This window comes from Lolium perenne, chromosome 3 (genome assembly GCF_019359855.2).
Source record: "Lolium perenne isolate Kyuss_39 chromosome 3, Kyuss_2.0, whole genome shotgun sequence".
In the NCBI taxonomy this organism is placed as follows: Eukaryota; Viridiplantae; Streptophyta; class Magnoliopsida; order Poales; family Poaceae; genus Lolium; species Lolium perenne.
In genome coordinates, this window is record NC_067246.2 from 208,540,057 (window position 1) to 208,550,282 (window position 10,226).

At 45.2% G+C, this 10,226-nt stretch overlaps 1 protein-coding gene across 1 annotated transcript; it reads right to left on the reverse strand.

The window, feature by feature from the left end:
* Positions 1–2,652: 2,652 nt before the first annotated feature.
* On the reverse strand, positions 2,653–6,525 carry LOC127343204 (1,4-dihydroxy-2-naphthoyl-CoA synthase, peroxisomal). The gene is made up of 9 exons (XM_051369322.2): positions 6,218–6,525; positions 5,976–6,098; positions 5,767–5,868; positions 5,562–5,600; positions 5,382–5,480; positions 3,714–3,761; positions 3,430–3,525; positions 3,161–3,283; positions 2,653–3,042 (listed from the first exon to the last, which is right to left on the reverse strand). The coding sequence occupies exons 1-9, from the start codon at positions 6,470–6,472 to the stop codon at positions 2,926–2,928; spliced, it is 1,002 nt and encodes a 333-aa protein (XP_051225282.1). The 5' UTR covers positions 6,473–6,525; the 3' UTR covers positions 2,653–2,925.
* Between the last annotated feature and the right edge of the window lie 3,701 nt (positions 6,526–10,226).

A 10,226-nucleotide genomic window follows, 5' to 3' on the forward strand; every position in this document is an offset into this window, starting at 1 on the left:
GGATTTGTTTAACCTGGGGGGAGAGGGAGGAGGCGAATTGTGGTTGTGGTTGCGGCCGCGGAAGAGATGGGGATCCGGTGCTCGGCGAACGGGTAGGGGTAGGGCTAACCTGGCGCGGGGTCGGCGTGAGCGGTAGACGTGGCGTGCTGTTTGTGGAGGAGACCTGGCGGTTGCGGTTTTGAGAGGTATAGGAGATCGGGAACGTATCACGTGCAAACAACACAAGTTCTGAAAATCTGAAAATGGTCTCCTGAACTGTTGGATTTTGCACCAACGGTTGTGATCGACAGCCTCCATCCCACCTCATATGTTTGGCAAATAAACCCCTGAAATCTCAAAAAACTGCTCTGTCACTCTCATTCTATCCCATCTCTCTTTCTCTCTCTCAGGAGACGGCAGCCAGATTGAATCTCAAGACCCTGAGATCCCGCAGTTCCGGTGGTGCAATATCTCCAGCGTCCTCCGATCCAGCATCCCCATCCCCATGGCATATGGATCCTGCGCCTCTACCGTTCGATGCGGACGCCGCCGGCGTCGGCTTTCCATGCCTGAGCGTCTACAACTTCTGCTCGAGCAGTGCTTCAATTGCAGAGCTGGCCTCCTCTTCTTGACTTGTGTGCTGCACCAGCAAGCCTAGATCTGAGTTTTCTTGCTTTCCTTCGAACCAATTTGTTCTTGTACTTTGGATCCAGTATACATTCTTGAGTCATTCGATTGTTCATGTGAAATCTGGTACAAAGTTCATTTGGTCTTTTCGCAAAAAAAAGTTCATTTGGTCTTCAATGCCTAGCTAGTGCAGTACAACCTTTCTATCGATGTAGTTCCAGTATGTGTGTAGATTCTTTGATTTTGTTCTTGACTTGTGTTAGCTTCTTCTTATGATATGTTCTGAGTAATGTGCAGAAATTACAGGTTCAGTTGTTGAGGAACCGTCTTGAGAATTAAATTAGTGCACATAATATACACTATTCAGTTCCATCTATGGATTTCGTATCACCAGCAGCAACGGCAAAATCTATCGTACTCTGTTCAGATCCAAATCCATGGAGCATTTGTTTGTTCTTGACCTTCAGACGTATTTTTCAACCATCATCTTCAGAATTAGATATGGGACTCTGAGGTGGAGCTACTCACGAGGGGTTCTATGTAAAGTACATTATGACCTGCGGGCGTGTTTTTACAAAATGCACAGACCAGATGTGGGTGCTCCTTCGGGAAAATCAAGGCCACTGGTACAGCATCGGAAGGACAGTGTGGAAAATTTTCAGATTTGCAGACTTTGGTCATTTTCACCTGATACGTCCCCATAGGAGATCCGCCCGCGCCGCTGAGGAACGCAGGCCGCAAGGGATAAACATCACGCAGGCTGGGCCATGGTTTCGAAATGGGCCTGAAGACTATCCATTATGCCATCTCCAACTAGGCGACCCACATCGGACCCGTGGATATATTTTGATCGCATGTTCATTATATCTGGCTGTGCTTTCAACGGGACGATCTATTTTTTGTTTTCTAATAATATTTAAAAAACATAATGTACTATAAACTACAGTTGGTACAAGCCTAGGCTACTTGCTGCCCGACGGTCTGGCCCTGACGTTGCATCCCTCTCTCGTCTGCTTCTCCGCCGCCAGCCGTGCGGCCACTAGAACTCGGTGCGCCGTCGCGTCCTCTAGCAGGCACCGCCACATCGTCTCGTTGAGGCATCCTCGGCCATCTTGAGCGTCTCGAAGGAGTCGACTAACGCCCTCTGCTCCACCGCCTTCTCCTCCGGGGTAGGCGCATCAGGGTCATCAGATGACCATGAGATGTCGGAGGAGTCGTCCTCTGCGGCGGCCGCCTCCCTGCGGCGTTCCATCTCGGCGTCGAACGCCGCGTGGGCTGCCCGCTCCTCCTCTGCTTCTTTCTCCGCGTCAGCCAGGAACTTCGCGTCATTGACCGGGTCTAGGAGGTCGTCGGTGCTGTCGGCGTCCTCCAACTCCTCGTCGGAGCTCGAGACCGGGGGAGGTGAGTCGGAGGTGGAGGCACGGTAGCCTGGCCGCGGCCGGCGCTGCTCATGGCAAAGGTGAAGGTTGTGCGGCGGCGGCCCTACGGTGGAGGTTGTGCGGCGCCTAGGGTTTTGTGTGGGAGGAGATGAGATGCCCGTGCCCCTGTTTATATAGGCCGGAGGTAGGCAACGGCTATGGCACGCGTGTCATCGCTATTACTTCGTGCGTAGAGGTAGGCGACGATCGCTCGCCACGCGAGGCATCACCATTAACGTGGCCGCAGACTGCTGATGCGACGCCTCGACGCCAGTACTGGCGCGTCTGAGAAGACACATCGAGCCTGGGTCACTGCCAGACGGTTCCGTCCGCGCAGCGTCCACAGAGACGCATCCGAGGCGCATATTTGGGCCAGATTTAAGTCGTTGCGGACAGCCCGGTCACTATGCGTCGCTCCGTTGGAGCAGGAGCCAGACGCATTTTCCGTTTGCCCCCGTTGAAGGCTGGGTACTTCTCCAAACAAGCGACACTCAATATGTGACACGGTTAAAAACCACCTACTAAACAGAAGGTAAACCAGCGAAAGACAAGAAACCACGGAGAAAACAGACAAAAGCTTGTTGTGCAGAGTCAATGCCTGTTCCAATCTGATTTCCTCAAGCTGATGTGACCCAAAGGTACTTTATTTTTAATAAAAATATATCGTACTGCAAGGATATTCACACATGCTACTGCATTTCCTTTCGTGCACACAAACTGCATTTCTGGCAGCAAATTGTCAACAGACTTGCGTATAGTAAAAAAACAATGATTTACAGTTCTACGCTATCCACCGAGTATGACAAAATATTTGGGTTGCTTCTGCCAATGAGTTCATGAGAGGAAGTCATCCAACAAGATTTCTTACAACTTACGAGATGATGAAATCATCAAGTGTAAATCAAGGTTTCCGTGGGAACTTCGAGAAATCAGGACGTCGTCGTTCCATGTACGCATTCTTCCCTTCTTTGGCCTCTTCGGTGCCATAGAAGATCAGTGTTGCATTCCCGCCGAGCTCCTGTGGCACAAATGCCCATTACATTAGTACTTACAGGGACATAAATATCGCTTGGAGAGTTACAGAGTAGAAACAAAATGGTAACGTTCGAGTTTCTTAAGATCAGACAAACAAATACCTGAAGACCAGCATGGCCATCATCAACTGCATTGAGCGCAGACTTCAGCACCCGAATGGCTGTGGGGCTGTTCCTTAAGATTTGTCGGCACCATTTCACAGTTTCGCGCTCCAGATCAACAAGCTGCAGATGCAAAGGATATAGCAAGTACATGGTTGCATAAGCACCTTAGGTGGGGCATATCAGGATCTGCATTCTAAGGCGAAAATAGCTAACGACAGCTAATAAGCATTTTTCATTTTTCTAATTAATAACCTTCAGGCACTCACTGGAACGACTACATTCACAAGTCCCATTCTCTCTGCTTCATCAGCAGCGTAGAAGCGTGACAGAAACCACATCTCACGAGCTTTCTTTGGTCCGACCTGTCGGCAATGGATAAAATGAGAAAGAGATAACTGCGAATATTTTCTCAGTATGATCTGATCAGGGTTGCCTTGGGAGTTTGCACGAAAGCTCTAATCGTTGGGCACATTTACTTTATGTTGTAGAAGGTGCATCTCATTAGATCACCGATTAAGCATGAAGCCAACAGAGTCATATGGTAGCTTACCAGCCGAGACATAATGGAAGAGCCATAGCCAGCATCAAAGCTTCCAACCTGTGATAGAAATCACAGACAAAAAAGGTAAAGTAAGCTATGTGTGGTAACCTGGTAGGGTTTTATAAGGAAGAAGATTCAGACACAAGAGAAAAAGCAGCAATCAATAGACTGCACTTATATTCATGTGAACTCCCTCCTAGGAGGATGTAACCCAAACTCTTCCTTTTCAATGAAATGAAATGCAAAGGTCCTTTGCGTTTTCTCAAAAAAAAATACTGCACTTATATTAACGTATCAGCGTTTGTTTCTAAAATTCTAGTGTTCCCAATTGAAGTAATGAATCTCGTGGAAAAAAGCAAACACATAATCACATTTGGATAGAGGAAATCATACAAAAAAAGCTGCCACACATAACACCTGGAAGGGGCAACTAAACTACACATGTGCCCACCGTTGCCTTAGGTTGCGGCGGTTCTATCTAAAAATACTCATGCATGCACTTCTCTGTACACAAAAGCAAGACATTTACAAAATATGACACCAAGATTTTTTTAGAAAGGGATAGACCCCCGGCCTCTGCATTGAATGGCATCGATTCCCTTCAATTTCTAAGTTTCAGATCTTTTATCTCTCAAACTGTGTACCCGATTGATGATTCATTTTTTATCGTTGGTTTCGTCGCGACGAGTGCTCGGAAACAAGATCCCATTTGATATGTTTCGACAACTTTTTCATCTCAGTAGCGGTCAGCTTATAATCGACTTTTTACCAGATTATGGACTTTTTTTTAATATTGACCAGGTTATAGACATGCTATAGCCATTTTGTTACCAGGTTATCGAACGCCGCTTGCCATCCATGTAAGACTTGCGTGATAGTACTTTGATGATTGATACTTTTCTTATTTGTTGGTAACACATCAATACTCATGCTCTGGCTTCCATAACATTGCATTGTCACCACAAGTACAAAACTACAAATACTTCACACCGAGGGTGGTAACAGTTTACTTCTTATATGGTAGCATCATATTATAAGTTTATAACATGGTAGTCGATAGTGGCGAAAAAACAAGTTAAAACATAATAAAATAGGATCTTGTTTTGAAGCCCACATCAAGACAAATTCAAATGATGAAAATGGACCACTATCGAATTAACTGTTTAGGAGACAGTATATTCTAAAATTTTGGATTTAGATATTAATAGTTGATGACGTCGGCATCAGGTGGAAAATTCCTACATGCATCCACCTTCTCTCTCTATAGGATTGTTCCACTCAGCACTTTGCCCCCATTTAGAGTTTCCGCCTCCAATAACATTGACTTTCCCTGGCAATTTTGATGGCGCACTTTAAGTTGAACTCCGAGAAAGATCGCAAAAGGTTGGATTACTGATATGCTACCATGAATCGAAAATAATCTTGGCCTAATGCTAGCTTTTGCCAGAACTCGGTACAAGTGCATCCATGGTATCAAGGGTCATTGCACATGCTAATGATGTGTAGAGGAAATAATGTTTCAAAAATGCGCAAGTAAAGTCCCACCCATATACACTTCACAGGAGATTGTTTTTTCATACAAGATGTAAAAGTGACAACAATATAACTTCCTATCTAAAATCAACAATCACAATTTTGCGTACAACATCAATAAACAAAATAGGCCAGAAAAATCACCTTTGGACCGGTCTGCCCAAATATGGCGTTGTCAGCTGCTATTGTTAGATCACACACCATATGTAGAACATGTCCACCACCTACTGCGTAACCAGCAACCTGGTAGCATATTCAACGGGACTAATTTGTTGGGTCCTAAAAGAAAATCGACTAAGAGATGATAGAAGGTAATGCTCATACCATAGCTATAACTGGCTTTGGAAGGCGCCGAATTTGTACCTGGAGAAATGAGAAATGATTTAGTTGATGTGCTCAGAGATATCAATCATTTCATATAGAAGTGACACTGGCCGGTAAACACTAATACATTGGCAACATCAAAAGAATTCGTCTGATTTGCAAGCAAGTAGGTCATGGTACAAAATTTCAGAGGATTGCGTATGACCTGAAGATCTAGAACGTTGAGCCGGCCAAAGCTATCAAAGTCAACATATCCATCAGAATCCCTCAAGGCTTGGTCGCCGCCGCTACAGAATGCCTCGGATCCCTATGCACAAAAAATATGAAAATAAGACCCCGTCCACAGCCAACCCTGATCAGGATCGTAAAATGGATAAATTTCATTGTTCCTCTGCTAGAAGGGGCAAGCATCACCTTCCCTGTCAGTATGACGACTCCAATTGAACTATCATCTCTCGCGTCGCTGAACGCACGCATCAGCTCTTTGACAGTCAGTGGTCTGAATGCGTTTCTTCTATCCGGACGGTTGATTGTGATCTTCAGCAGGAAATGCAATCAGTTAATGATGAAATATAAGAACATTGCACTGCTGATATAGTGGTCTGCCAAAAACCGAAAAGCTTGACAAGGTTGTGGGTAGCAAAGAAATGCTTCACCTTGGCGATGCCCTCTCCGACGGACTTCTCGTAGAGGATGTCGACGAAATCCTTCCCGTCCTCGTCCGTCGCCGCGCGCCACTCCGGGGGCTCCGACGGGACATCGCCGTGGACGCGCCGGTAGCTGTCTCCGGCAGGCGACGACGAAGCAGCAGTGGGGGACGGCGCGAGCAGAGGGGCGGAGGCGAGTGAGAGAGGGAGGGAGGGTAGCAGGTGGGCGTTGACGCGAGCGAGCCTCCTCTCCGCCGCGTCCATGCCGAGAGCCGAGACCGAGAGGCGGGTGGGCGTGGCGCGCGCGGAGGGTCTGCTTGGTCAGTTCCGGATGAGACTGAGATTTCGGGGATGACGATTGGGCACGCAGCATTTTTTTTCTTGCGAGGGACCGGCCTGCTATGACAGCATTTTCACTGGGCCAAGTTTACCGCCGTTTTCAGCCCCAGGGGCCTCGCCTTTTTTTTTCTTCTTTACCGAAAGAAAATAAGGTTGACACTTAGAGCGCCCGGAAAAACTAACAACCTAGTCTTTTCTAGGGTTTAGGCAATTCCGGTGACGATTATGTCTCGCTGGAAGTTCAGCGTCTCCACACACCAATCCTTCCTTTCCCATCTCTGTTGACTTGGGCTGACCCAGGGGCTAATGATTCTAGTTGTCTAGCCTTGGAAGATAGTTTTGGTGGCTAGAGTTCGGTAGAGGTTCGGGGGAGAAGAGCGATCGCCATGGCGGAGAGTTCTAGGGCGAGAGAAAGGAAGGAGAAAATAGTGTTTGACGTGGATGAGTTGTTGAAGAACCTGAAGTTGCATGGGGAGGAGCTCAATGAGGTGGTTCTGGGTAAGGAGGAGATCACACACTGACCAAAGATGAAATGACTCACGATGACAATGATTTTGATGAGGAAAACTTTCAATATCCACTCCTTGAAAAGCACGATTATGTCTACATATGAAGTCAACTACCATGAGGTGGAACCAAATCTTTTTGTCTTGCAGGCATACTATCTAGGGAGCTGGAAGCGATTTCGGGGAGGAGGGACCATGGATTTTATATAGGTATGCGTTGATGATTGATCCCTTTGAAGGGGAAACAATGGTTCCCTCGGTCATACCTAAGGGAGTGTAATAGGGGTTCAGATTCACAAGTTGCCACCACTCTTCCTCAACATTGAGGTCTCAACTCAGTTATCAAAGAGGGTGGCCGAGATCATATTTGTCGATCTGTCAGCTGTACAAATGAGGATGGGAGTTTTTCACCAAATTCAGATGAAGTTGGGTTCGACTAAGCCGCTAACATGCTTTGTGCCACCAACATAGGAGGGCAGTGAGCGCATGTTTCTATCAATGTAGTATGAGGTACCTAAGCACTGTTAGGTGTGCGGATTGATGGATCACACGTATCTCGAGTGTGGTATAGGGGAAAACATGGAGTCTAACTTCAGTTCAACTCCTAGATCAATGATAGTTGAACAGTTGTATATGAAGATGGTCACGTGAGGAGTTTGCGGTCGTGGTCAGGCTCGCAGAGCTAGGGGTGGATGTGGGCTTGGCCCAACTGGAGGAACAGGCATATGAACTGTTGGGCGCGCGCCTGATGATGGGTATGAGTGCCAAGGTGGATATCAATAGCCAACACGCCACGCAATCGAACTCTAAATATGCAGGACTGAGAAAAGGGCCCACAAATGATCTGATGGATACTACATTGAGCCTGCTCAACATGCGGGAGCACGCAATAATCTTGATTGGAACATGGGTGCTGAAGAAGGGAATAAACTTTGAAAGAACATTTCCCCACCTCTTATGGTTTTGTGTGTTACATAAAAACATTAGTGATAATCTAATGTGTTGATAACTATTGCAAAATTCTTTATAAGATTTGTTGGTCAACATCGAACCCCAAAAATTGACTAAGGACTTATAGGCGACCAAATACGCGAGCCCTAGGGCATTCCCCGGATTATTGGCCAGATATTTCAGGAGGGCCGGGTATTTCATCTGGACGAACTATCCGACCCCTACTTGGGTCGGATAATCCGGCCCCCTGTTTCGCCCAATGGCTTTATTTGTGGAGGGGTATAAATACACCCTTCCTTATCAACCTCAAGCTGCTCGTTTTCCCCAAGAAGAAACCCTAAAGGCGAACCACGATTTTCACTAGATCTCCTCCCTCAACCAACCAAAGCTCTTGATCTTTGGAGAATCGAAGGAGAAGACCAATATCTACATAATCACCAAAGCGATTTGAATTCCCCCCTCATTCACTTGAGGAACATTTGGCTAGAATTTCCTTTGGAAACCCTAGTTGTTGTTTACTTAATTGATAACTTTTTATTGCGTTGTAACAATCTAGGGAGCTTCCAACTTTGTTGTGGATGTGTGCCTGAAGAATCTTCTAAACGTCTGGTTTCCGCCTTGAGGAAATACCTTCGTGGGAAAGTGAGCTAGGCCTTTGCGGTGGTGCTCAGACCGTGGTATGTGGTCTCTTATGAACCTTTCATATGCTTGCAAGCTAATTAGACGACATTCCACCGAGAGGGCCCAGAGTATATCTATCCGTCATCGGGATGGACAAATCCCACTGTTGATCCATATGCCTCAACTCATACTTTCCGAATACCTAATCCCACCTTTATAACCACCCATTTACGCAGTGGCGTTTGATGTAATCAAAGTAAACTTCTGGTATAAGTGATTTATATGATCTCATGGTTGAAAGGACTAGGTAACTATGTATCGAAAGCTTATAGCAAATGAACTTAATGACGTGATCTTATGCTACGCTTAATTGGGTGTGTCCATTACATCATTCATTAATGACATAACCTTGTTATTAATAACATCCAATGTTCATGATCACGAAACCATGATCATCTATTAATCAACAAGCTAGTTATACAAGAGGCTTACTAGGGACTCCTTGTTGTTCACATAACACACATGTATCAATGTTTCGGTTAATACAATTATAGCATGGTATGTAAACATTATCATAAACACAAAGATATATTATAATAACCATTTTATTATTGCCTCTTGGGCATATCTCCAACATTTCTTGTGAACCCAATGACAGTAGGGGGAGTATGGTGGTAGTTTGAGATCCATTAGGAAATAACGGTGTCATCATTAATCTTAATTATTTGGTCTATTGTTAGCACTTAATAATCCTTCATAGCTAGCTCGACTTGAGTGATTGGGTAGGCAATAGCTGTAGATAACCAGTTCGACTGGAATCTATAGTACATAAGGACCTATCACCCACAAGAATCTAATCTAAATTTATTATGCACAATTATATTTATTATTATTATTGTTATTTTTATCGCATACATGTATGCACAACTGATGGTAAAATATTAGCCTTGGCCTATCTCCATCCATTGATTCGCAAACCCCAAATAACCTTGAAGATCCGGTGAGATGAAAATTCCACAAGTTAACAAGGTCTTGCTTGAGTAAATCACCACAGTCGCTTCCCAAGGATCGATATAAACCTAGGCCTTTTAGGGAAAAAGCAACTATACTACATACGGTATTCCGAATCCAGCATATCAATCGTGAAGTAGTTCGCCTAGGCTTTCACGCCCTCCAATATACAGTTGAACACAACCCTTCACATGCGGACGAGTCGATGGAACTGAGATGGAGAATAGATATTTTCCGCCGGATTGAAGTAGTCATTGAAGAGTTGAACATGAGCGCCAATTCAGTCACGGTCCAAGGTTTCATGTCCTGGGATAGATTGTCTGAACCTTGGTATGGCAAATTTATGGTTATCATAGAAAACAAGAGCAACCGCGAGAAATATATCGTCATCATGATCAGATGAGTCATTCGTGGACATGTCAAAGAACTCGTCGAAGTTATAAAAAAATAGTATCATCCGCCATTAACTACGATAAAATATTGGAAGGAGCATCATGAACTATGCACAAAGAAAAGTGTTGAAGATAGTTTGTGATTTATTTTACCTAAAATGGTTGTTTTGGCAAATGATCGAACATGTTGTGGGCGGA

Coding starts and splice junctions, on each gene's coding strand:
- LOC127343204 (XM_051369322.2), bottom strand. CDS start 6,472: ATGGACGCGGCGGAGAGGAGGCTCGCTCGCGTCAACGCCCACCTGCTA. Junction 5,869..5,975: donor TCGTCATACTGACAGGGAAG/GTGATGCTTGCC, acceptor TTTTGTGCATAG/GGATCCGAGGCATTCTGTAG. Junction 3,526..3,713: donor CTTCCATTATGTCTCGGCTG/GTAAGCTACCAT, acceptor CATTGCCGACAG/GTCGGACCAAAGAAAGCTCG.